The sequence below is a fragment of the Taeniopygia guttata genome, chromosome 9, assembly GCF_048771995.1.
Source record: "Taeniopygia guttata chromosome 9, bTaeGut7.mat, whole genome shotgun sequence".
NCBI lineage: Eukaryota > Metazoa > Chordata > Aves > Passeriformes > Estrildidae > Taeniopygia > Taeniopygia guttata.
In genome coordinates this window covers 22839966-22867838 of record NC_133034.1, presented here as the reverse complement: position 1 = coordinate 22867838, position 27873 = coordinate 22839966, and the positions used below count along the sequence as shown (strand labels likewise).

The following is a 27873-nucleotide window of genomic DNA, read 5'->3' as shown; positions in this document are numbered from 1 at the left end:
GGGAAAATGAGTGACAGAAACTATTTGTATAAAATGGTTTAAATTGTTCCACAAATGCTACAGGAAAGAAACATTCTTTATGTAGTTACACTGTGATCTGTACTTAAAGTGAAATATACTGGGGGAAAAAAACGTGGTCAATGGGGTGTGTTAAAGGGCTTTTATTTGCATGGATGATTCACTTTGCCAGCTCCAATTTATAAATCTGTGGGTTCTGACTAAATATCCATTTGAACAGCATTTTCCCCTCATAACCACATTCTAGAGCTGGAGTTTGCTCAGCAAAGCTGTCACCCTCCCAGCTCCAAAGATCAGATCTTTCTCAGAATCCTCATCTGTCTAGGGCTTAATGGTAAGAAATTTATTAGGGATTATAAAACAAAACCACTGCAGAAGGGAGCAGGTGGAAACATTCGTGTTCTCTGATGTTTGGACTTGTATATCACAACGGCCAATGATTTCTAGAGACTGATGGTTTATTATTAGTTTATTTCTCATAATTAGGCTGTCTGTGTGCTCACACGGACTTTGTGAGTCACATCTCAGCTCATTATCTTGGGAAACAGACCTATTATTTTTGAAAGCCATCCAGTCAATAAATTAGCTTGGAAGAAATGATAGTCCAAAACACCTTTTCAATAGATTGCTGTCATGCTTGGTTCCTATCAAAGAGAAGGCTGGATTTTTTGTCATGACATATGGATTAACAGAGCCTTTCCTGCTGTGAGAAAACAAAAGGCAATTGGTGATGCATGGAGCAAAAAAGATCTTAAAACAGAGACATCAACAAAGAAACACGACAGCATGAAAAGACAGAGTACAGTCTGCTGTCCACATTTACAAAGTCATCCTGCCTGCAGCTCCAGCACTCAGCTTTTGCCTGGTTTTGCCTCAAACTGAGTGACAGTGTTTCTCCTCTCCAACATCCAAAGCTGCACCCCAGGCAGGAGGGGGGAGATGTTAACCAGGGTTTTTTGGCCTTGATGGTGCTTTCATGCTTGCTGTCTAGCCACAAGAAGCTCACAACAAGGAGAGTCAACAAGGAAAAATTCTCCAGGCACAGCTTTCTTTGCTCTGGCTTCCATTTGCTCCTCCACACTGCTGGGGCCACGTGGAAATTTCAGTGTGATACACCAGAACAAGCTGACTGCTGTATTTCCCCCTCATTATTTATGCATGAATATGGCTTTTGCCTGATATAATTTTTTTTCCTGGTGTTTTATGCAGTTCTGATGTATTTAAATAGCTCATTACATAATGTTTAATGTGACTTTGTAATTGCCAATTACATCTTGATGCTGGATGTAGATATAAAATGGAGATTTAACACAGCTGGTTCTCATCTGGTGTGAGACAAAGGCTCTGTGCTGGATCATCATCAGCAAATTATAAAATCACAGAATATCCTGAGCTGGAAGGGACTCACAAGGATCCTGGCCCTGCACAGACACCCCAGCAATCCCACCCTGGGCATCCCTGGGAGTGTTTTCCAAAAATTCCTGGAGCTTCCAGGGCCCATTTCGTGGGGAGCCTGGGCACCCTCTGGGAGCAGAAACTTCTCCTAATACCCAACCTAAACCTGGCACAGCCTCATGCCAGCCCCTGAGGCTGGGGCTGTTGTACTGTGGGTGAGGCAAAGCCCTCCTCTGACAGCAGAAGTGACACAGCCACGAGGATTTTCCTCCCGAGTGCTGCTTCAAGAATTTTGTATTTCCTGATGTGACATTTAAAATTGAATCGAGTGAACCTTGATCATTATCTCGTGCTCTTGCTCAGGTGAATTGATATTTTGGCTTTTACCCCTTAAGGATCTGAGCATTTTTGTTTCAGTGTCTTTAGTAATAAATGGTTAGTATTTTCTTGGCTTTAAGAGAAGCAGATATTTTATCTCCTATCTCTTTAAAAGTGTGTCACTTCGATGAAATTTGGGCTATTTGTGTGAAAAATTATTCATCTATTGTGCAGTTGCTGTCATTTTGACTATTGCTTTTAAGTGTGATTGATTCTTAAAGAACAGCTAATAGAGCTCTTTGCCCACTATCCTCTTGTCATTGCTGGAGATAGAAAGAACCCTTTCAGTGAGAGAAACTATTGATTTTATTACACCTTGTACAGACTGCCATCAAAACAGAACTGGGGAGCTTGATCCCCTTCCCTTTCTAATCCCTGTTTTCCATTGGTAATTCCTCCAGCTCGTTTCTGTGAGAAATGAGAGAGGCTCACACAACCTCTGCAGGTGGAAGGCTTGGAGCTGCCATCCCTTAAACCACCACCCCTTCACATTATCCAGAAAAAAAGCATAAGTTCTGCAGGGCTGGCACAGAAACCCTGAGAAGGTGGAAGGAAATGGCCACATCTCTACTTTACCCACAGAGCCTTTAATTATTGATGTGCTCTACCTGCTTACATAACTCCCACAATGTAAACAGACCTGCTCATCACTCAGATTAATGGATTTGTCCTCAGGCCACCTTGGCAAGGCAGAGAGAACTTAAAGGGAAATTTGAAATTAAAGCACAACCCCCCAGTGCCCTAAGACATGGAGGTGAAATACAAGTGCTTTAATGCTGGCAGAGCAGTGAGAATTGCCAGCCCAAAGCTCACAATGGCCGTGATTTTGATGGTGATGTTTCCCTGATCCTTTTAACAATCTGTCAGAGCAGGGCTTTGCCTGCCCCTTGCTGCCACCCCTCTGTCACCCCTCCAGAAGTCATGGAGCCAGTATTTATCCACAGCAGGAATTATGCTGGAGGACACAGGTCTCTACTCTTGCCCAACAGTTCAAAAGGAAATATCCTCCTTCAGTGTTTCCTGTGCTTCTGCCAGTCTTCACCTTTGGAGGCACCTGACAAAGGAGAAATTGGGACGAGAAATTGCAAATTTCTGGAAAAATGCTGAGAGGAAGAGGAAGCCAAGACAGGGGTGGAGGTGCTCAGAGCAGGAGCAGAAGAAGACATTGAGCTGAAAAAGAGATAACTTGGCCTTGACCCCTCATCTAAAGATTGCTGAATTATCAGTGATCACTCAACATAAAGAGCAGGGTGATCCCAGACTGCAGAGCCCAAACAGACAGGATTTGTTCACAGCCCAGTGTTTAAGGCTAGAGGAAAGCGAGATTTAGGACACATCTTTGTCCCTTATGTTTTCCTAGGGGATAATTTAGATCCATTTCTCCTCTGCTCCAAGTTTAGATACTGCAGCTCTACTTTAGGGGCTAAACAGCCTGAAGTTATCTTTTTTATACAACTTTACAGCTCTTCTTATGGCTCATTTCAGGTCACCTATAAACTTTGGGAGCAAGCAAACAAACCCAATTCCCATAAACTTTTAATTCCTAAGGTATCAGATTCTGGTTCCCATGCTGCATTTGCTGAGTTTTCAGTAAGTAAAACCAAACCTTAAGAAGGACAGAATGGTTTATCAGTAAATTATGTATATCTGAACAGTATCACTGCTGTGCTCAACACTAAAACAGACAAAATACGAAAAAACACCTTAAGTTTAAAGATTTTGGCTGCAACAGCCAAAATACATCCCGAGCAGTCGGGAAGCAAATCCCATTTTCACTGAATATAATGTGCACAAAGAGAAATGCTTTCAAAGTGGGTTTTAGCAGATGGATGAAATTCCTAATAACAGGAGCAGTGTCCTGCTGCTGTTCAACACCCACAGAGTGACGTGACAGGGGAGGAGCACCTCAGCTCCCTTTACCCACAGGGCATCCCCTTTATCCACAGCATCCAAGCTCTGCCTGCCAATTTTCTATTGCCCTGGCCCAAATTATCAGCTATAACACTAATTGATGTTAAATGAGTGTTGTCTGCCATACCAGCTTTATGAAATTAAATGTCTCTGTCGTATTTTCTTCTCATGAGTTCAGTACCAAAGTGGGGGAAATGCTGTTGCACAAAATGTTCTGCAGCTGTTTAGGTCCACAAAAATCAACTTTGTAATTGCTGATCAATCCACAGCCATTTTTCCTGCATGCATCATTGCTGAGGATAAAGAAAATTTAGGAGGCAACTTGCTGCTGTGATACAGATGTGATAGAAGCCTCTGACAGCCCTGCAGTGATAACCTTGAGCAGTAAATATATGGTTCAAAAAGGAGGTGCTGCTACACTGAAAAGAAAGTTGGCACATATTATTTTTTTATTCTAACTAAATTATAAAACCTGATAATTTCCCAATGTCAGGAACACTGAAAACAAGCTCAGCCAGCAGGTTTGGGCTGCCTTGGCACCTCTGCTGTAGTCACTCTTGCTATCATGATATGGGTGCATGCAAATTGCAGCTGGCCTTTGATTTATCCAGCCTCTGGGTGTTCTTCTGTGATCTAAATGGCAAACACATTTCTCTGCTTACAGAAAACATCATGGCATGCTGAATGTTAGGGTTAGTTGTCTATTTTTTGTTATTATTTAGATTTGTACAAGGCTGAACGTCCCCAAGCAAGGTGCAGGATTCTCTTGCACCCAGACACAAACCAAAAGGATTATTCCCATTTCAAGGGGCAAAAGGCTTAATTGTTAATTCAGGTATTCACTGGAAGTTAGTTGAATTGGCCTCCTCCAAAGCTATTTCCTGCAGGTATTTGAGGCATGGCCCCATTCTGAGCACAGGAGTTATCAGAAGAAGATCAGTGTTGTTCTTGTACCTGAGGCTGCAGCACACTTTGGTTATGGTGATAGGATTCAAAATTAAACATCTGAAACCCAGCAAGGAGTGAAGGCTTGAGAGGCACTGCCTGGCCTCCAAACCCAGTTCCCTGTTATCACATAAAAACATATTTTAGAATTCTTTTAGTGAATTTACAAATTTCCCCCATGCTACTTCTTCATTTTGCTGCTATTGCTTGCACTGGGCTATCGCAGGCACTCGCTGCTCACTGTGCTCACTCACTGCATCCCTGTGGCTGCTTTGGGCTGACTTCTACTTCTTCTGGTGCCAGCCTTGGCTTTTACTGTGCCAGCCTTCCTGGGTGTCCCTGTCACAGAGTGCTTTAGGAGAGCACTCACAGAGCAATCAATCCCCTTTTCCTCCCTCACCTTCATCCTGCTGCTGCCTCAGGTTTGAGCTTTTCTATTTCCACATTCTGTGCTGCTTTAGTGTGTGGGTCTGGGCTTCACATTATGGGATGGTGAACTCTCCCCACAGAGCAGGAGACAAAACAATTCCTGCTCCAGCTGGGCACCAAGGACAAATGATCCAAATCTCAGCCCAGGAGCACAAACACCGTGGGCTGGAGAGAGAAAAACAAGCAGGGTGGGACTGCCTGGGCTAAAGCTGGAATGGGACAATGAACTCCAAGGTGCCAATGGAGCAGAACTGATCCCAGGGAGAGCCCCCGGGAGCGCTCGTGCATTTTGGGGCCATTTTGGGTCATCTTGGATTCATTTTGGGACCATTTTGGTTCATCTTGGGTTCATTTTGGGACCATTTTGGTTCATCTTGGGTGCAGCCCTGGCTGGGCTCTGGTGCTGCCCAAGGTGGATCCATGGAGGAGATCCTTTAACAAATCCCTGCTTTATTCTGGGACTCTGCCCAGCCTCTGTTCTAGCTCAGCCTGCACAAGGCATCACTGCTAGTTTAAACAATTCTTAGTTTTGCTCTAAACAGATCAAATTCCTTCTCTTTTCCTGCTGTTTGGTTCATCCTAATAGTCCTGTTCCATGTCTGCTTGGTGTTGAATTATCTTCTCCAGCTCCTGAATAGTCAAAATTGGATGAGGCAGCTCAGAAGACCACACCAGTAGGAGAAATTATTTGACTAAGAATAATTCATGTCTTTAGATTCCATCCATGGTGTCCACAGACTTCAGCCCCAATGTAATCTTGTTTTTCCAGCAGGAGATTCTCATCCTCATCATCCTTTTCCACAGCAAACTCCATGAGGCTGGATCTATCTCTTGTGCCAGGGGCAAAGATATCGCTATTTTTTCCTTGAGACTCATCACTGGAAGCTCATTAATGAGCTTGCCATAACTGAACAATTCCTCTTTTGACACAACTCACCATTATATCCTCCTTAGCTTTTCCTGCACAGAGAACCGCTCAAGGTTAAACAAAGAATTTTCCACATCTAAGAAATGCTTTGCTGAAGTCTGTATAGATCAGAGTTTGCATCTAAAAAGTCAATAATAGAAGAAAAATGTTGAGTTAGTGGCAAGGTTTAGCTTCATAAACTTTTCAGAACTTTACAGCATTCATATTAATCTTTAATTATAGTAAACTTCAGAAATATTTTTGATTTTTGCACAAATTAGGAGGTCAAGTCTAAAAAGCCTGCAACTGCTGACATTGCCTTTTCCCCCTGTATATCTAGGTGCTTAATTTATTGTTGTCTTGATACTGGAATTAATAAAACATGCTCAGCTTGCAGTACTCAGCCCAGGCAACGCTGATTTTCTTGGAGGGCAGGCTGCTTTTTGGACTGCTGTATTTCTTTTTGTATAGTTCTTTACAACAACGTGGGTTTCTCAGACACTTCCTGTGTCAGCCTTTGTAGGAAATGTGTTTCTCCACGAGTTAATCACAGAATTACGAGCTGGGGATTCCACCCCAACACCATTAATTGTTGCTGGATGTGGCCACGGTGCTGTGGCTAAAGAGCCACGCAGGCATGTGTGAAATATTTAATTGCCACTTGCTTGCTGCAGCCCTGGGCAGCACAATTCCCACATGCACCGTGATTTTATTTGCATTTAGCAACAAATACTGCTGATGCTAATATCTGCCTCCCTGAAGAATTTTAAGAGAAAGCTTATTAAACCATTTTCGGTTCATCAGCTCCCCGTGGACAGCAGTGTTTAAATCCTGCTGTAGAATATGTAAATATCCACCTCTGTGTGCATGGCAGTATGGGGTTAACTCTGTAGATTAAAGAGCTCTTCCAGGGCATGTAGAATTCCTTGAGAATAAAGGAAATTAAATACTTTTTCACATATCAGAGTTATTACAGTGAAGAATACTCTGTGCTTTGATATCCAGGATGAGGAAAACAGCATCTGTGTACTGCTTTTAAATTTATTCTTTTAGGAGAACTTGATCCTTAGCATTTGAATATTTCTTTTTCTTTTGAACCATGGAACCTGATGAGTACTTTTGGAATATGTTTCAGCATGGGGCATTCCAGAGAGGCTGTGGCTGCCCCATCCCTGGAAGTGCTCAAGGCCAGGTTGGACAGGGCTCGGAGCAGCCTGGGATGGTGGAAGGTGTGGAACTGGATCATCTTTAAGGTCTCTTCCAACCCAAATTATTCTGAAATTCCCGTTTCTCATATCCTTTGTCTCAGACTAAAGTCAGACTGAGTGGTGGTGTTTAAACCACATTTTCAGGCACCCTGAGCTTGACCAAATTTGGTTAGAAATGCATCTGGATAAATTTGAGGGGTTGCAGGTCACACAGGTCATTCTTGTCTGTGGGGAGCAGACCCAGCAGGAAGGAAGGAAAGAAAAAAACCCCGCTTTTTCTATAAAACACAACAAAGTTATCTTAATATTAAAACACCTGTTTAGTTCTAAAACCATCTAAAAATCTGGGTCAGGTCTTGCAGTTGCTACTCACTCCAGACACACCCTGCAGTCTGTGAGTGTCAATAGGGGAAAAAAAAAAATAAAATCTTAGATTTCTTTTTTCCTTTAGATTTCAGTATCACCATTTCCATTCTCCTGGTTTCTGTTAATAGTTGAGAAATAGATTTACAGTAGGTGAACTGACAGGAGGAAAAAGCACAGACAAATGCTCCTTTATGTTACAGATAAAGCACCTTTCAAAGGCAATAAAAACATCAAGAATAAGGGGGAAAAAAAAATCTCCTTTTTCATTTCATCCTTTCCTCCAAGCCACTACATTAATTAGCTTTCTGACTGATTACTCAGCCAAGGACTTAAAAGATCAATGGTGACAGTGGCCAGGCAGGTAATTTGGAGGAAAAACCAGTAAAGTGAGGCTCTAATGTCTTTGGGAGGATGAAGTGTGGTCTGGTTGTGTCAGCAGAACAGAGAGGGAAGCTACACCCAGAACACATCAGCGAGTTTCAGTTCTGTGAGGAACCTCCTGGAAGTGTATTCCTGGGATTTCATTAGCTCCTAATTGGAAGCAAACAAACAAAGCATTTATTCCTTTGAATGTGAGTATTTTAAGCGCCGGTGATGCGCTCAGCACTGCGTTAGACAAAGGAGGCAGCTCAGGCAGCTCACATCTGAGACCCACCAGCGATCCCAAAGGGAGGGGAAACCCTGAGGAGAATCCCACTTCTGAGCCCTTTTTTACTTTGATTTATTTTGTGACTGCCTTTTCAGTGATGTAGATGAGAGTTACCAGCTTGAACATCTAAAAACCAAATTTTGAGGGGGCTGCCTACCCCGGAGGATAAATTAGAATGATTGAAGTATCAGGGCTGGTTGAGGCTGGAGTTTAACAGGCTGAGGTTGCTGGAGTGTTGTTACTGCCTGGTTTGTGTGATTGACTTCATCCCTTCAGTGTTGCCCTGGCACTCACTGAACTCTGCTGTGAACCAGCTGAAAAATTCATCAGGGGCAGCAAACCTCTTTTACCACATATCTTAATGGATTTGGGGATTTTTTTTTTTCATTTATTTGTTTCAATTTTCTTAGAGGATATCTCTCTGAAATTTCCTGTCCTCTGGATGGATCAGGAATATTTGATAATCAGATTGCCCAACTCTCCAAGGGCTCTTGGTATCTCCTGACTTGATGAGCCTTTAGACACTCCTAGCATGAATACCCCAAATTTGATTTCTCTGAATGCACAAACATGAAGATACTCTGCTAAATTTTTGAATGAGTTGCATGTTCAGCTGCTTGCAAGTTTTTCAGGTGGGCATCAGCATGGCCAAAAGAAGATCACTGTGAAAAAAAAAATGTTAAAACCCAAATAAAATAGTTCCTCCCAGAAAATATTTTGTAATACACTGCTCTGCCAGAAAAATGTACTGCTCTGAAGTTTCTAAACCCTAATTCTTTCCTTTGTGTTGAGATGAGGCTGGAATAGCTGCATTAAATTTAGAGTAACATTTGGCTCTCACCTGTGTAGGTCAGAGATGTGACTTGCCCCCTAATGTGTGATTTTCATTTCAATGTACACAAGCACCCCAGATTAAGCCACTCATTGGAGTGTCATTATCCCAAATCCAGAAATAGATGAAAGTACTCCCAGTTGCTATTGCCTGCCAACATAAAACTTATTTTAGGATTATATTGTCAAGAGCCTGTTTTTACCAGAGTTTTGGTTAACTAATGCTAAAGAGAAAAGCTCAGGAATGAGATCAGTGGTCTTTATAGAAGTAATTGTGGATGTGGGTAACATTTTATTTTCCCAATCAGACGTAATAGGTCCCTACAGAAATATCCTCCTGACTTGAATATCAATGGGCTTCTCTAATTATGTCAAAAAGAAATACTTTGTTTGAACATTTTTGCTGTTTGTAGCGATTCTGTGGGGTGAGGGGACACCTTACTGCCCTCTGAACCTACCTGGGTGTAGTGAGGGGGGTCAGGTGTGTCCCAGTGACAGGACAAGAGGAAAAGCTCCTAAGTTTGCCAGGGGAGGTTTACAATCGATATTAGGGAATTTTTTTTTGTGGTTGCAAGCATTGGAACAAAATTCCCAGGGCAGTGGTGGGGTCACTGTCCCTGGAAGTGTCCAAAAAGCCTGAGGAGGTGGCACCTGAGGACATGGTTCAGGGGTGAGTGCAGTGGTGGCTGACAGTGGATTTTGATGGTCCTTTTCCAACCTGCACAGCTCTGAGATTCTCTGATTCTACTGCTCTGGGGTTGAATTGTTCAGACCTTCTCTATTTTCCCTCCCTTCCAACCCCTCTTGCCCTCTCCTCCTAAGGAACAGGAATGAAAACCCAAATTCCTGTGACACGGGGAGAGTGCAGCTGGTGACTCGTGTTGGCAGGGAGGAGGTGGCCAGGGAAGGAGCAGGATGCTGGCAGAAAATCCCCACAGAATGCAAACCTCCCGAACAAACATTCCCTGCCCCTCACCTGGCGGAACTCAAAATGTCCCTCAGACATTTTTGGAGGTTCCAGGCCCAGGTCAGAAGCATTTGAGACCCTGGCAGGCAGCTGGAAACAGCTGTGATTTTGGGTTTGAACCATGGAACGATTTACCAACCTTGCAGGAAGAATAAGAAGTCACAAAAGTTTAGATATTATAGTAGAAGTAGTCACAAAGTAGAGGGAAGAAATTTTGAGTGCTGTACAGGGGGGTTTTGGTTTTGTACATGGGGGTCAGAGGTTTTAAGACGGAGGGATCTGGGCCTGCCCTGTCCTCCCTCTTTCTCCTTCCTTACCTCCATGTTCTTGGTGATGTTGGCACTCACAGATTGGTTTAGAGTAGAAAAGCACCATTTAATATAGGTAATAGGCATTGGGGAAAAACTGTAACCATGTAACACATAATGTACCATATAAAAGATAGAAAAGCACCATTTAATATAGGTAATAGGCATTGGGGACAAACTGTAACATGTAACACGTAATGTACCATATAAAAGACAGCAGCAGCCCTGGGCAGAGGGGGAGAGAAGAAGCAGTCAGGAGTCAGAGAGGATGTCAGGGTGTGTGTGTGCCTCTGCCTGAGCTGTGAGCAAACCACAGCAGCCCCAGAAGAAAATCTTTTAGATAACTGCCAATAAACTGCCTTGAGACCGAACAACAGAGACAGCTGAGCCTTTCTCTGGAAGCACGGGTTGGAGGAGAGACTTTTCCACCACACGGAGCCACCCCTGACCCAGGGTGGGCTTCAACACTCACCATGCCCGGGGCTGGCACTGCCCAAGCCACCAGGAGCAGTGTCCCTGTCCCCATCCCCAGCAGGTTGAACACACAATTTGCTCCAACACAGATTTTGTCTTTACTCCTGGTGCCTGTGGATGGCTCTGCTGCTCCCAAGGAAAGGCAGAGAGGGTCGGAGGGCAGCAGGAATGCTCAGAAGGACAAAGTGGAGCAGGGATTTCGATTCAAAGCTAATGGATGGGGTCCGGAGGCTGCTATTAGCAGAAATTATCACTGTGTTAATGTACTGCAGGCAGCATTTTTTTTACAGTTGAATATGGTGTTATTTTCCTAGTTATCCCTTCCCTGACAAGTGGTTATAATCAAAGCTGTCTGTGAGCACTATTATCAGAAACTTACTATTATGTGCTGGAGGAAAAAATATCACAGGACGCTGCAGTGCCAGAAACTATTGTAGGTTTTAAAGATCTACTGCAACACCAAGTATTTATTTATGTACTGCTTTTACCTCCTGTGGAAGAAAATAATTTTAACTTAATTTTCTTGTCTCCCCCAACTACTTCAGAAAATGCACTTCCCAAAATAAGTCCATAATTATGATTAACAACAGGGGCTAGATCCTCAGCTGCTGTGAATTAGCGTTCCCCAATTCCTTGAAGTGGAGCAAAGCCAATTCCTTGCATCAGAGAAAGTTTCCCGTGCCCTTGGCGTGCTGCTTTACATCTCTAAGGGTATTAACAAACCTTCTTTAATGTAGCATTGTACAGAATTTGTTCTGCCTTGAACAAACTTAAAAAAAAAATAAAATCTGGCATCATGGTCTTAAAAGTCTTTAAAATTATCTCATAAAAAAAATGAATTATTTCAATATATTCTGTTGATGAATTAAATCAATGAAACTGCTGATGCTCTGTCATGTGATCTGCCTTCAGAGAACAACTTTATTTTCTTCTTGGTTTTCAGGTTGGCCATATACTTAATAATATTACTGCAATTCTGGCACAGCTCTGTGAAGGAAGGAGCTCCAGTGAGACAGTGCAGAAAGGAAGTAATTAACAAAAAATGTTTATATCTGTATAATTGACTACAAAACATGAAGAAAAAAATCCCCTACCATAGGGATTATGAGGTTTAAGGATATGAACAGGCAATGAAAAATTCTGCACTTTTCATTGAATAAATCCTCAATAATGATCAGAATAATTTGAGCAGCTGAGTAATCGTTTCTGAAAACATTCTCTGTTTTAGGCTCCTCTCTGTTCAGTCAGTGCTGGTGAATATGATGGTCCAAGGCTAAGATTAGTGAAGAAAAATCCAGAATTCCTGAGAATCCACTGATAGACACTTTATATCCAAAACAGGTATTATCCCTGCAAGTTGCTCTTCTCAGATCTCCCATCCTCAACTTCCCCTCTTTTTAATTTTACACCTGGGAATTGAACAAACAGAGTCCAAAAAGGGTTTTGGAACAACCCTAAATCAGGGATACTGCGAAGACAAATGGTAAATGTCTGTTACCCCAGCTGCTAAGTTAATTACTGTAATGGGAAACATCTTGACAGAAGCATTGCATATGGTTATTAGCAATTAACCCACCACTCCAAAAATCACAATTCTGCTAATAACAGAACAGAGCTCAGCCTTCCTAATTACAATCTCTGCACGAAAATTTCTTTATATCAGATTGGACTGTTAAATCCTGTAACTAGCTACAATTTAAAAAGACTGGCAATGGAAATACTGAGAATTAGACAGAAAAATGAAAATAGAACAGGATGCTGTGACACTGACTCAAAGTTTTGGGCAACACTCGTTCATGCTTGGGGATACACAACAACTGTCACAGCCTGTTTGTAGGAAATAACATATCAAAATTAAAATGCTAATGAGGAGGGAAATATGTTTTAAAGTGGAGAGGATGGAACATGGTGAGAGATACCAAATCTTTTACAGAATTTGTGATCTGGACAGTGTTGTAAATAATGTGCTGGATTTGGATTGCCCTGGAATCTGACAGAACAATTTTCTGATCAACAGGAGAGGAGAATAATGCAATTTCCATCCCTCAGAAAGTCCTTCAGTACTATATGGAGGGCACGAGCTGGTTTTTTTTCCCTAACCACTTGTACTCTAGGCAACTGCATCCCATTATAACTGCACAAAGCCACCAAGGGGAATTGGCACTTCACCTGCTCAGTTCAAAAGCTGCTTTAGCTGAGCAAGATGCAATTTAATTTACTCCTTTCCCCTCCCAGGAGGGGAGCTCTGGACAACCTGTCCAGTGACTACTTTGGTAGTGGCCAGGGTGTTGTTTGTAGATGCTGAGGTCAAAGAGGCAGAACTTAGAGCAAATAAATTTCAGGAGAGCAGGAAGGTGCCTGGTTGGTCCTAGCAAGGATGTGGAATATAAAGAAGTCACTAATGCTGTTCCCCTGTGCCCTTTTTACCAGAGGCAAGTGTAAGAACTGGAATAAATGAGTCAGGTTCTACCTCTGTGTCAGGTCTGGAGGTTTAACTGACTCGGGATCCCAGCAGATCAATTATCCCAGGAGGCTTTGAAACTCCTTCCACCAATGCTGCAACTCTGCCCATGGGAATCATCCCATTAAAGTCAACAGCTCTGCAGGATATTCTCAAATAAAACACAGCAGAGGGGAACACATCACATTTGTGAGAAGAACACTGACTGGGGTGGCTTTGGAGCTCAGGACGATGTCAAGGTCACAGCAGCTGAAGCCTCCTGCCCAGAACACAGGGATTTTTCACTCCAGAGTTTGGCTGCAGCTGCATTTTGCTGTGTGGCCCCCAGGCAAAGTCTCATCTATTAAGTGGCCTTCACTCTGCATTCCAGTACCTCCCAGTTTGCATGTTGCTGGTCCATTATTTGTAACAACTGGGCATAATAAATGTTGTGTATAATTTGTAGTGATCACATACAGCTTTGAAGAGCAACGTTGAATAGTTTAAGTTCCTTAAGATGGAAAAAATTAAAGTATTTTTAAAAGACTAATTTACCTCTTCTGTAAAAATTCCCAACAACTGAGAAATGAGATCTTTTGCTATTTTGCCATGGTGTGATCCTGAAAATAATCAAGGTTGGGATGACATCACAGGACATAATGAACACTCAGCCTTGACATAATGAACATCTATTATTTTATGAAGAAAGATTTTCTGGGGTTTAAGAAATAAAATTATTAAAAACTATGTGCTCTGCAGGAGGTAATGAGATTAGCTCAACACAAGGTCCTGTGGAGTTAAAACTACTCCAGACACAAGAAAGACTCAGCCATTCATTTCAAATTTAGGATACAATTATTCTGCTCTAAGGCCAGATAACAGCTGTATTTTCTTCTCCATGAAAAGGGAATCAGTTGATAAAATCTCCAAGGGATCATGTCCATACAAGTTTCAAAGCAATGAATAATATAAAACCAGTTTTCTTGTTATGAATGGCAAATGTTTACCTACTTCAGCACAGGCCTTGGAAAATAAAAACCATACAGGAAACCACTTGTAAAGTGTGTGGAAAATGAGAACTGGGTGTATCGTGTTACAGGGCTGAAAGGGAGACAAATGAATGCTCTGTAAAGCAGAGGCTGACTCGGGCTGGTGAGGATGCTGGTGCACCCATCCCGCTGTGTCTGTCACAAATCTGGGCAGGGGCTCCCTTAGAGCAGGGGCAGCCCAAACCATTCCATTGGAGTGGAAAGGAATCCCAGATTTTAGCACTGGCTGGCTCAGGGCCCATCTCTGTTCACAGCCCAGTGCCTGGTTAGTCACAGCTCTCTGGAGAGAGGGAAACTGTGCTCTAATGGACCCGGGGACCTGCATTAGATCATAAAACGCTTAAGGTGTGTTTTTCTCATTTTTTTATTCGCTACTATGCACAGTTCCCTTTCCAGGTCAGTTGGTCTCGCTTCTCTGAGCAGTAAAGGGGAAAGAGTTGTGTTTTGACAGCAGTAAAGGTCTGGAGAGATTGTAAAGATGAGAGGATGGTCTAGAGGAGGGCAGGCAGACCTGGGATTTGCAAACCACTCCTCAGTTCCCAGTTTTATGTTCTTGCTGTCACTAACTCTCAGCAGTAGCGGTGTTACCCCTCGCTCAAGATGTTAAACTCGTTTATTTTCACGGTTACCTCCCAGAAATGCTCAGGTACGATTGCACTGGGCATCCTGTACACAACAAAGAAGGACCGGAGGAAATAAAGAGCCAAGACGAGAGGAAATAAAGAGCAGCCAAGTGTCTGCCAGCGCAGCAGAACGCTGCCGGGGTGCCGGGAGATGCAGGGCGGCTGGAGGCTGTGCATCCCCGGGCACCGACACGGAGAGCATCCCCTGCCCATCCCCTGCGGGAGCTGCTCCCGAGGGATGCGGGGCAGGGGATGCTCCCTGTGCGGGAGGAACACAGCGGTGCTCCCGAGGGATGCGGGGCAGGGGATGCTCCCTGTGCGGGAGGAACACATCGGTGCTCCCGAGGGCGGCGGGCACGGCTCCCGGCGCTGCTCCTGTGCAGCAGGAACACAGCAGCGCTGCCGAGGGGCGGGGATGAGGATGGGGATGGGGATGGAGATGGGGATGGGGCCGGGCCGGGGCCGCCCCGCCCGTGGCGCGGCTGTGCCGCCGCTTTAAATGATTTGGGGGCCGCGGTTGCTGCTCTTGATGCTCGTGCTGCTGCTGCTGCTGCTGCTGCGGGTGTTGGTGCTGCTCCGGCCGGCGCTCCGTGCTCCCTCCCCGGCAGCGCCATGCGAGCCGGGCCGGCGCTGCTGTCCGTGCTGCTGGGCTGCGCTCTGGCCGCCGAGCCGCGGCTGCAGCGGGGCATGTGAGTGTGCGGGGCAGTGTATGGGGCATGGGAGTGTGCGGGGCGTGTGAGTGTGCGGAGCATGGGAGTGTGCGGGGCATGGGAGTGTGCGGGAGGGGAGTGTCAGTGTGCGGGGCATGTGAGTGTGCGGGGCAGTGTATGGGGCATGGGAGTGTGCGGGGCATGGGAGTGTGCGGGGGAGTGTGCGGGGTGTGAGTGTGCGGGGGGGAGTGTGCGGGGTGTGTGAGTGTGAGTGTGCGGGGTCTGAGTGTGTGGGGCATGTGAGTGTGCGGGGGGGGAGAGTGCAGGGCAGTGTGAGTGTGCGGGGTGGGAGTGTATGGGGCATGTGAGTGTGAGTGTGAGTGTGCGGGGGAGTGTGCGGGGTGGGAGTGTGCGGGGGGTGGGAGTGTATGGGGCATGTGAGTGTGCGGGGTGTGTGAGTGTAAGTGTGAGTGTGCGGGGCAGTGTGAGTGTGCGGGGTGTGAGTGTGCAGGGGGGTGTGAGTGTGCGGGGTGGGAGTGTGAGTGTGAGTGTGCGGGGCATGTGAGTGTGCGGGCTGTGAGTGTGAGTGTGCGGGGGGTGTGAGTGTGAGTGTGTGGGGCATGTGAATGTGTGTGTGAGTGTGCAGGGCAGTGTGAGTGTGCAGGGTGGGAGTGTGCAGGTCAGTGTAAGTGTGCGGGGCAGTGTGAGTGTGGGGCATGTGAGTGTGCGGGGCAGTGAGTGTGAGTGTGCGGGGCATGTGAGTGTGCGGGGCAGTGTGAGTGTGTGGGGCATGTGAATGTGAGTGTGAGTGTGCGGGGCATGTGAGTGTGAGTGTGTGGGGGTGTGAGTGTGAGTGTGCGGGCCAGTGTGAGTGTGTGTGAGTGTGTGGGGCATGTGAGTGTGAGTGTGAGTGTGCGGGGCAGTGTGAGTGTGCAGGGTGTGAGTGTGCGTGTGAGTGTTCCGGGCATCTTCGTGTGCGGGGCTCGGCCGGGCCAGGCCGCCTGCGCCCCTCGGGCCGGGCGCTGCTCCCCGCGGCTCCCCGGGCAAAGTTTGGGTGTTCTCGCCGGAACCCCGCGCGTCCCCAGCGCCGCCCGCGGAGCTCTCCCGGGTGGGATTGATTGCGGGGATCCCGCAAGGAGGGAGGGCTGGGCTTTGCCGTGAGGGGTGAAGGCAGCTCTGGGGCTGCTCCTGCCTTCGCCATCAAGCTGGGGAGGGCAAAGATGGGGGAAGCAGCCGGGGCTGCGTGCAGGGATGCAGCGCGGAGCATCCCCCGGCCCGCAGCGCACAAAGGGCCGCACGTGTGCGGCTGCCGCGGCGCCGGGAAACTTTATCCGGGGGGTTCTGCTCGGCAGGAGCCGCAAATGGCCTTTGTTGTAAAGGCTGGGGAAGGTTTGTTCCGGACCCGGCTCTCTGGTCGGTTTCTAGCAGAGAGTAGCTGGCCGCATGTACGGGATCTGTGGTTAAAGTTTTTGCGTGTTGAAATGGAACGTTGCTGGAAACTGTTTGCTGTGTGCCTTTGCTTTTCCCTGTGTACCTTTCTCGTCCTGTGTTTTAAGGAATGTTGTGCCCCCCTCCCAAAGCAACCTGACAGCCTTTTCAAATATCTGTGTATACCCCAGTTTCTAGCCTCTGTTATCTGCCTCGGTTTTATCTTCAACTTCATCCCTCTCTTTCATATTTAATGCGTTCAATTTGCTTGCAGTTTAGTTTATTCTGTCTGAAAATTGAAATTTCCAAGCCTATTGCTCACTGGCTTTCTATGCAATGCATATTTACACAGCATTTATCAGAAGTGCTTTTAAGGTGGTTTATATTACTCCATTTTGCTGGAGCACAAAGTATCCATCACAGTGCTTAGAGAAGTTAAGCTCATTCTGTGGTAAAACATTTTCCTTTGTTAAAAGTGCTCTGTGTTTCTTTCAGGCATGCTTTGTGCTCTCTTTCTGAGCAATTACTCTATCAGGAGGAGGAATAGCGTTGGCCTACATTAATCTGTTTGCATTTGACATCAGTAATAGCTATGATTCTGCACTTTTGAAGCTGGAGGTGCTGTTAACTGTGAATTGCCTCCAAACAATTTTTGTTTGCTTTTACCTTTTTAAAGATTGCGTCAGTGAAAGAGCAGAGGAGCCATTCCCTCCTGGAGATGATGCTGTGTGGGGATGCTGCTGCTGGGCTGGAGTCACTGGGAGCAGCAGTGTGCTGTCAGCCAGCAGCAATCAGGAACAGCCACCCAAACCCCCAGACCTGTCTCAGAGCCTCGAGTGCTTTTCCCAAGAGTCATATTCCTGAAATTACTGCCATTCTTCCTGCTTTTCCCAAGCTGGAGCAAGTATAAGTATTGTCCTGAACTTTCTTGTTATTTAGGGACTTTATCTTTGGTGTAAGCAGAAATGCAAGATGTCACCACCCTGGAGTGAGTGCCAGCTTTCACCAAGCAACAGTGACATGTCCAGGAGGATTTTTTTTTTAATGAATCAACCTTTTCCTAACAATTCTGGTCATCTGCAGGCAATGGAATCAGAACAGCAAATGTATCCCTTGGAACACACCATGCTGAGTGTGTTCTATGCTGTTGTTTTGATTGAGATCTTATGTGGCTGAGGCTATACAGGATATTCTTCATAATTGTTTTTGTTCTGTTGCTAACTTGAGCATTTGCTCCTAGCTAGAAATGGGAGGGATCTGTGTGGATGTTGGTGCTCTGCCTCCAAGCCCCCTGAGGAGGTTTAATGTAGAACAGATTAGAGAATGATGAGATACTTCTATCAACTGCTTTTCCATACAATTAGCCCTTGATGATCCTCTAAGAGAACCTCAGAGAACTCTGGAATGACCAGAGAACAGATAAGCCATTTTCATTGTAAAGCATATTTGGGCCTTTAAATGAGGAATTAACCGTGTCTCATGATAAAAAGCACATTTTTAACCCTTCATAGTGAGCCCCCTAGCCCAAAATTGGCATGTGTAAGCCAATGTAAGTGTGATGTGTGGTTATCTAGCGTTGGGCTTCACGGAAATCAGGGGTAGTTGTGGGACAGTGCAGAAATGGGAGCTAAAAGAGGACTTGAGCTGCTGTCAGAAGTGGTAAATCCTCTCCTAGACAAACATTCCCCTGGGAGTTGGAGCAGCACAGATGTCTGCTCGTAGTTGGGGGTGTAGGATGGAGCAGAGGCAGTGGAGCTACGAGATATGTGCAATAAATATCACCTCTCAGAGTCAGGGCTGGGACAGGGCTCAAGAATGGATTTTTCTGCTCCCAGGTGAGGTGGGTGAGCACTTCTCTGCAAAAGGCAGGAGATGAGTTTTGTTCCTGCCAGCATGAAGCCCCTTGGCTGGCTCTGTGACATCTGAAGGGGCTGCTTTGCTTTTAGAGGATCCAGTCTCAATCTTGCAATAAAACTCCTTTGCTTAGGGTTTTTCTTTCCTGCTCACATGTTGTATCTGCATATTTTCACTTTATCCACCAGCAATCTGGTCGCATTCCAAGGAACACCTGGATGTAGGGCTGGATTCCTGGCTGAGTTCGTTTTCCAGCTTCTTCAATTCTTTGGGGCACTATCGGCTTTCTTGTGCTCCTCCTGATAAATCACGTTCCCAAAAGCAAAATCTAGCATGCACATGTTATCTGCATTTGCAAACCTGGAGTAAACCTGGTCCTTCAGCTGCTCCAGCTGTTGGGGGCAATGACACAGGGCTGGTTTTGCACCACTGCAAACAGATGTGGCTGGGGACACTACCTGCCAGTGGCATAAATTAAAATTCCTTTTAAGGTATAATTAAAAAAGGCAAAGACCACTTTTTTTTTTTTTTTTTTAATGGAAAGCATTTCAAGAATTAACTGCTGTTGTGCAAAGCGTTTCCATATGAGGAGATGCCTCTGAGTTGTGATTGTTGCAGTGGAACAAATTGCATGTCAGTTTGAATATTTGGATTGCAGTGTAGAAAACAAAACGAGAAACGCTTCCATAAAGTATATGGAGATACAATTTTAACTTGGAGCCTGGAATTATGTAATAATACTGTCCAAATGATGTGAAAAGTAGATTGTGTAATCATTTCTTGGTGAGAAATTGTCTCAATGTATTGGCTGTTTAGCCAATATACTTTATTTTCACCTCCAGTGATGTCAATTTGTAGGTGTGAGGAAAGTTTGTCTTCCTAGCATTAAATAAGGGCTTAAAGTATGTCTACTTTCTTGAGCTGAGCTGAATAATGTAGTGGAATCTCCTTCCTCTTCTTTGGATGGGTTATCTTACACTTGGAGGTTTTGTAGTTAAATAAATTTGCAAGTTTTTGTAGTGAAAATAAGGACCTGGTTTGCTAGTGGTGTATTCAAATTTGTACCATAGTTTAATTTTGTATTAAATTTGTACATCAAGTGGGATCAAGTATTTCTCTTTAAACCTGGGTTGAAGTGATGCTGGCAACTGAGAGTAATTGACAAATTTTGCTTTAGGCTACTGAATTTTGTTTTCAGCTGTCTTGTTTTCAGCTGAAACCTCAAGCCTTTCTTCCCATTCCTGTCTGCTCAGACTCCATGGGGTTGCAGCAAACCCTCAACTCCTCCTGAGCAGCAGCCACTCCAGCCTTTGAGGCTTGGATAATGGGATTTTAGCAAGCATGGTTTAAATGCCTTGGCACAAAATTCCTGGTGGTTTCATCCCCTCGTTTCCCCAATCCTTGAATTTGCAGCTGAAGACTGAGATGTTTCTGATCTTTGTGAATGTGAACACCACACTGAACAAGAATTCTCTTTTTAGCCCTGCACTACAGGATGTTGCCAGCAGATAGAGCTCATGCTGGTCAGCACCGCAGCGCAAATCCCACTGCTCGAGACTTTGCACTTCTGTTTCACAGCTCCTAGAGGAATATTAATTTTGAATTTAGTCTTTTAACAGATGGCAAAGTGCTCTTTTCCTCTTTTTCTGCTCCAGTATATTCACTGTCAGGAGACTTAAAGATAATGAATGAGTGTCGTGGTGGTACTGTACTTTTCCTGATTGATGACTTTTTCCTGCTCTTCAGGAGAAAAATGAGATCAAGACTTTCTCCTAAACTCTGAAATAGCTGTAAGACAGGATAATAAAATCTGATAGCCTGAAGTTGTTATATTTATCAAAGAAGAACTAGAACTGTAACCATATTCCAGTTTTAGAAATTCCTGGGTTTGTATCGGAGACATCATAAAATGGTTCTAAATCTCACAAGAAGTTTAGAAATTTCCTGCTCATAGTCACAGTAGCTTACAAGTACTGTATGATTCTTAGATCTGCACATTTAAGATAAGAACGTGAAGGGGAACACCCCTTCACTTTTAATGGGATTTGACTTCTCACATTGCTCTCCAAAAATACACTCTAAGAGGAAAAAGCTTGTCAGGTTTCTTTAGGTGTAATTGTTATGGAATATTGCTATAATTTAGTTATTTATGCAATAGTTTAATGTGCTTAAAATGTGTTTTTGCAGTATTTCTTGGGAAAATTGCCTGGTTTTTGCTTTGACTTTCCTTCTGCTTTGTTTATATCCAGCATTGCCTATTTTTCCTAGTTGTAGGCATGCCATGATCTGGGTATGACAGACTGTGGAATATTTTTAATAAATTTGAAGAAACCCCCTGGTGAGGAGGGCTGAGATTATCTGTGGTGGCAGACCTGGTCTCGAGGTGACTTTTTAGCAGAACTTTGATGGAAGTGACACTTTGGCTCCCAGAGGGTTAACAGCCCATATTGCAGACTTGTGTTATTCACCAATTAAATACCTTCTCTCTTTGAACACAGTTAATAGATTTCCTTCCTCTGAAATTCAAGCCTGTTATTGCTTACATTCCCTCTCAAATCTATTGCTTTTAATTTATTTCTGAGCAGAAAGAAATTTCCTTTCATTACTGCGAAATCAAAGCATTTTAAAATGATGTACTGAACATATGTAGTTTGTGCTTTGGATTCCAGTTTCTAGCCTTGCTCTAAAACTAATAATTAATTGTTCCTGGGGGGAACTTGATATTTCTGCCTTTGGTGTGAGGTGATGTGGCTGCAATGTGTGCTCTGAGCTCCATTGCAGTGCCTTTGGCCTGTGGCTGAATATTTGAGTGTGGAAAGGGGAATGTTGTTCAGGTCAGAGTGCTGACACCTGTTATTGTGTTCTGTAGTAAGAACACCTCGCTGTCTTCCTTTTGTAAGTCAGAGTAGAACTTGGCACAAAATCTTGTTCAGAAGAAGATGCCAAGCCCAGACCATGTTTTTATGTACATGACCTAATTCAACATTGAAAATTTAGCATAATGTCTCAGGATGTGCCTGAGAAGAGGCTTTATAGGGTGCTCTGTACTGTTCTTTTAATAAAGAAATCCCCATAAATTATGAAAAATTGGATATTTTGAGCCAGGTCTTTTCAGGTTGGAATATTCCTCTATAGGAAATGAGTTTTTATACACCTCAACCCTCAGGAGACTCTTCAGTGGTTGCCCTTTTATTTGTAATTTTGTAATTGCCTGACCAATGCACCATCAATGGTGAAAAATACAGCTGTATAGCCTCCTCTCATTGTTATATTGCTTATATCTTATAATTGTGAGTCAAAGCCTGTCCATCTCCCTCTGTAAACTAGGAACTGTGGGTTATTTAGAACCTCAGCATAAGTTTCTTAATCCAAAATACATAAATTGAGATATTTTTCCCCCCTCTTCTACTTTGCCACTGCTGAGCACTAATCCACTAATCCATGTTAGTTTTTCTGTGGTTAAAACAATTAAATATTTAGCTTAACCAAGTTTTCTTACTGTTAAAGCAAACAAACGAAAACCCCAAACCAAACAAAACCCCTCAAAAATGGACATTGGCACCACTGGTATCAAGCTAATGATTTATAGGGGAGTAAAAGACTTGGAATGTTTTAACACCTAAAATGTTGGCATGTAGGGATTTTTCTTTCATATATTGCCTACTTTGGATGTAGTCATATTTGTTTCAGTTTGACTGGAAGTTATATATTTCATGTTATTTTCAAAGTAAGCTTTAAAAAAGTTCTGCCTTGAAACTGCTGAAATCTGGCAGACACCAAAAAAGCAGTTAACAATTCCTGGATATGGTTGCTGAAATAGAACTGAGGATTTCAGTGCCTTCGAACTCATTTAATTGTCAAACAGTGTGGCACTTGCTGTAAACCAGAGCGAGCTTTCTCTCCTTATGACAAAGTGGTGTGACACTTGGAATGATTTTTATGGTAATATTTTAACATCAGGTCCCTTTGTGCCTCCCTGCTGAAGGAAGCTCAGGTGTGTGCACCTGGCAGATTTATTGGGAATTTACTGGAGTGTTACACACCCCTCTGCAGGGGAGTGAAAATGGCAGTGGGTGTAGTTAATGTGAAATTACACCTAGAGCTTTCCTCCCTGATTTCACACTTTTACATCCTCAATTTAGCCTGGATTTTGGACTCTTATTTGCTTTGTCTTAGCAATGAATGCATCCCAACTATTTCTTAGCCTCCTTTATGTGATATCCCATATGGTTTTCCAATTAAGAGAGAGATCCTTGTGACACTGGTTGGTCCTTAAGTTTGTAAAGCTGCTTGGTTTGCAGGTCTGGTGCCCTCCTGGATGTAGGAGACAGAACTATAAAACTGGATGTTGCTGGGGATTGCATTTACATGACACTAAAAGAAAAAAAAAAAATCACTCCCTGATTTCAAAATAAACAAAAAAAAAAAAAAAAAAAAAAGGTGGCCTGGCTAATCATGGTTAAATGATCTGGATGTGCATGTTTATCTTCTGCTTTTCTTTCCAACCAAAATAGATTATTCAGCCTTGGGGGAGGGAGGAGGATGGTTAAGTGGAAGGTAAACGACAGGCGCTGCACTTTGATAGCAGCAAGAACTAAAAATCTTACTGTTGTTATAATAGCTGAGTGTGTAATTAATCATCTCCTATTGATTTGCTCTTCATCTAGATGCAGGGCACAAAGGCTGGAGGAACTCTGGTGTTATTTAGCTGCTCCATCTAATCAGAGGGAGGATGTGAGTGAGACACAGCAGTGCATTAGTAACCTGTGGGATGGGGGAGCCTTGTGTGCTGGACCTTCATCCACAGAGCCAGAGGACAGCAGTGATAATGAGACCTAATCTAAATGAGCCTGGTGCTTACAGCCCGTGTCCCACAGGGGCTGTGAACATCACAAATATTGATACAGGATCAGGAGAGAGCAGGGATTGATTCGTGGTCAAGGGAGCAGGATGTCCTAATTGTCTCTGGTAGTGCTGATTAATTTGATCAGGGAAATGAGCCTTAAAATAGATTAAGGGTAGAAAGGGGAGCTTGGCAGTTGGAAAAAATAAAAGCCTTTTCTGTCTTTCTGGCCTTTGTGAATTATTAAGCAATATGTCTCTAGAGACAAAATTTATGTATATAACCAAATACATGTAACTTGTTCTTTAGACCTTTTGTTTCTGTGGTCTATTTCCTGATTTGACTTTTCTTTTCCTGTGTTCAGATAAATTTTGTTTTTTTTTTCTCCTTTCCAATTGAGATCATATAGATTAAAAACTTTGAATCAAAATCTCTTTTGCATACAACAACATGCTGCTGGCTGTTCCTCTTCTACATGCCACATGTCTTTCTAGGTGCCACCTCATCTTTCCAGAGGTCTTTTTTATAAAACAGTAGTGATGTTTGAGGTGTGAGGGGATTCAGACAGTTAACCTGAAAGCACCTAACCAAATCCCTATTTTCAGCTCAACATCAGTGTATCTCTAGTGCAAAACCAGATATCATCACAGCAGTGGAGAATTTAGCCCTGACTGTAATCTTTGCTCCTTTAAGAAAACTCTTTATTTGATCTTTTCAAACTAAAACTGAGTAAGCAGACTGTGGTTTTCTAAACTTTTAATAACAGCATAAAGGGAAGGACCAGCAACCAATTAGTGTTTTGAAAATACAGGACTCCAGCAAGTTGCTCCTCATGACAGATTTCATCTATTGACTGATTTATGGGAAGATCAATAGTGTTCAGCCTGCAAATTCGTCAGCTGAGGCAATGCAGGCTGCAACATCTCGTTTTTAGGGAGGTGTTAACAGCTGCCTGACTTAGTGTAGAAGGTGGTGTCATTCAGGCAGTCTCTGTGGAAAGACCTGAAATCAGACAGCCAGATTTGTATTCGTTAATGTTTTGATTCAAAGTTTGTGCTGTTGAAAGAAATCTTTAGGGATATCTTGATGTGTGTTTGCTCTCTCACCACTGTTAAATCTACCTGCCTTCAGCTTCTTGTATTGAGCTGGGAAAAAGTAGATGGGTAGAATGGGAGATTTACTTTGGCATTCCAGGTGTTGGGCAGAAAAGGAGAATATCCCTATCACAGAGATATGATGGAACTTTTTGAATGGAAGTGTCCAAGGCCAGGTTGGGCAGGGCTTGGAGCAACCTGGGATAGTGGAAGGTGTCCCTGTCTGTGGCAGGGGGTTGGAAATGAGTGATCTTCAAGGTCCTTTCCAACTCAACCCATTCTGTGATTTTTGTGGTAGATCTGTTCCTTTTCTTTTTAAAATTCCAAACACAGGAACGAATTACATCCCGCCTGGAGATGCTTTTCATTTTCTCTGAACTTCTCCCGTTGTGCAGTGGTTCACAGGCACCACAGCCATGTGATTAGCCCAGGCTGCTCTTGCTCCTTGTTGGTCTAATTATCTGTTCATTAGAATCTCAAGTCTTGAGCTGGCAGTGTGTAGGGTGTCTTTGTTTAAAGGGCAGTCTCCTAATGCAAATATTAAGAGAGCTTTCTGCCTTGCCTGAGTCAGACTGACAAGCTAATAATAGCCTTGGTGTTAGCCTTGGCTAGCACAGAGCCCCAGTGCAAAAAGCTTTAAAGGGACTGGTAGCAATCAGATCGTGGCCCATAATATGCCTTTGAGTCTTTTGCTTGCTTTAACACTTAAACTCTCGTTAAGAAACATGGGCTGGATGCAAAGGGCACGGCACTAAAACAGGAGCTGTTCTCTAATACACTGCTGCATCCACTTGGGGCTTCAGCTAGTCCTGGATGGCTTCTAATGAGCAGAGTCCCACAGGGCTGAGCTGTGCCTTCCCCAGCTGCAGCCTTGTTCCAGGAGCTGCTCTGAGGTTCAGAGGCATCAAGTGAGTCAGATGGCTCAAAACCATGAGGGAGCTGTGAGGATGCTGAATTGTTGGAGAGGGCATGTTTGATTCCCAGCTTTGCCAGCACAGGATTACATGTTATGCAATTGCTGCAATTTAATTATAGTGTTCCAGCAGTTTTAATATCTGCCTTTAAATTATCCCAAGGGCATCAAGGAGGAATGGCTTACTTTGAATAAATCTTCATAAACATATGACTCTGCTGCTGGCTTTTTTTGTTCTGTGAGCGTCATTTGTTCCCATTAACCATATCCTAGAAGTCAATACTGCTATTCCTGGAAACATGGCAATATCACATGAGGAGGAACTTGTGGGATGGGCTCAGTGTGTCACTACAACAATTGTCAGCTCCTCTCTTTTATTTATGGAAGAGCGATGCATATGAATGTACCTTTATCTGGAAAGTTTTAGGCAATTCTAATAAAAGGAGATATGCATGAATTATCAGAACATGATGTTCTATTCACTGGAGGGAGAGTCATTTTAAAAAGCCTGCTAAGTGAGGCATGGTTGCTAAGTAAGGCAAGGGTTTTATTAGACCCACTGACGTAATGGAAAGGCGGAAAAACAGGCAAGATTTTGGGCACACAAAGATCTTCTTTGGATGGGAAACAAATGGCAGACTTTGTGCTAAGAATGGCTTGGGAACAATGGCTCTGAGCTTCAGCTCAATACGTTACATGGGGAGGTAATTCTGGAGGGAAGGGGAAGCTGGGACACATGGGGAGGATTGCTAAATAATGGAGATGACGTTGGGAATGTGGGGAAAGGCTGTTGCTTGAGGAATTTAAGGCAATCTGGAACTGGGCTGTGACCATCTCCTGTTCTGCTCTGAGGTGTTGGCACCCAGGGCAGACCTGAGGACTGGGAAATACGGAGCAATATTGAGTATGGGCTGTGCAGTAGAGGAGGAGGAAGAACATGGAAGGATGTGCACTGGCACTGTGGTTTAGGATGATGCAGATGATTGCTCTAATTGCTCTAAAGCCTAGGAGAACCAGGGGTTTTAGTTCAGGACAGTAACTTCTGCCAAGGTCAGGTGTTCCAGTACAAATGGATTCTTTACTTTTTTTTGCCGTGGTGTTACAGGACAGCCAGAGCTTACAGCTGTGGGCTTTCTTCTCCTGCCTTCCTTTACATGGGCTGCCTGAATTCCTTCCTGAGGGCTGTTTGAATTATGTCTGCTCTGATCCTCCTCCTGGAGTGTCCTTCTTGGGCAAAGGTCCTCCTTACCCTGAGGTGATGTCCCAGGTGTTCCCTTGGCAGACGTGGTGGTTTTGGGAGACCTGCCTGGATGTGCTGTTCTCATTCAGCATTCTGCACAGCACTGGGATTATTGTCCAGTCAAGTCCTGTGGGATTTGATCCAGGCAGGGCTTCTTCCAAGTGTTCAGCTCAGCAGGAAAGTTCATCGTGATTACAGTGTTTTCTTGCTCTGGGCAGGCTTAATTTAATGATATTTGTAAACCACTTGAAGACCTGTGGATGAAAGATGTTCTCTCGTTAGCAAGGCTACCTTGTGTGGTGTTCAGGCTTCATAGGAGTTAAAAAACACCATAAATCCTGAGTGAGATGTTAACAATATCCACTGTAAGTGGTGATGACCAGCTGCCAGGCAGCTTTTGGGCTAGAGCTGCTCTTTTATTAGTGCCACCCCAGGTTTTCTAGCACAGGGTGATGCTCCTACATGTGCCAGAGGAAACACGTGTGACAGGGCGTTACTTGGTCACTCTTTAGCTTGGAGAGGGCTCAGGCTGAAATTTGGGGAGGGACTCATCTGCTGAATGGTGATGTTGCCAGGGTGGGTATGGAAGGTTCCTGTTTGAGTTATTGAGGCTTGTGCTGGCAAAACCTCACCAGGCTGTCCTGGGGAATTGGTGATTAAATTGTTGAACTAACGATCTATAAACTACTCAAAAAAAAAAAAAAAAATCAGTGAGTTAATTTCATTCATGTCACAACAGGTTCCTGCCTTCAAAGATGACAAAACCCCTCATTCTTTCTGGTTTTATTTAGACTCTGAATGTTTGATGTCGCTGTTTTCTGTCATGCAGAATTTCCTGATTTATACCAGGGCAAGGAAATTGGGATAAGGCAGACAAAATCTCTGCAAAACCATCAGCATGTAACCTTTTTTTTGACCCTCCATACCTCCTGCAAGCCTGCTATTTTTGTAAC

At 44.0% G+C, this 27873-nt stretch overlaps 1 protein-coding gene and 1 long non-coding RNA gene across 2 annotated transcripts in view; both read left to right on the top strand.

Moving 5' to 3' along the window:
• The window catches only part of LOC140684696 (uncharacterized), a 28304-nt gene extending 16385 nt beyond the window's left edge, over positions 1-11919 (top strand). The window contains exon 4 of the long non-coding RNA XR_012057361.1: positions 11730-11919. This is a non-coding gene — a long non-coding RNA (uncharacterized lncRNA). The remainder of the gene's footprint in view (positions 1-11729) is intronic.
• Positions 11920-15343: 3424 nt separating this feature from the next.
• The window catches only part of LOC100227840 (uncharacterized), a 192940-nt gene continuing 180410 nt past the window's right edge, over positions 15344-27873 (top strand). Inside the window, exon 1 of the mRNA XM_030280643.4 lies at positions 15344-15587. Coding sequence (XP_030136503.4) covers positions 15511-15587 — 77 coding nt within the window. The 5' untranslated portion in view covers positions 15344-15510. The remainder of the gene's footprint in view (positions 15588-27873) is intronic.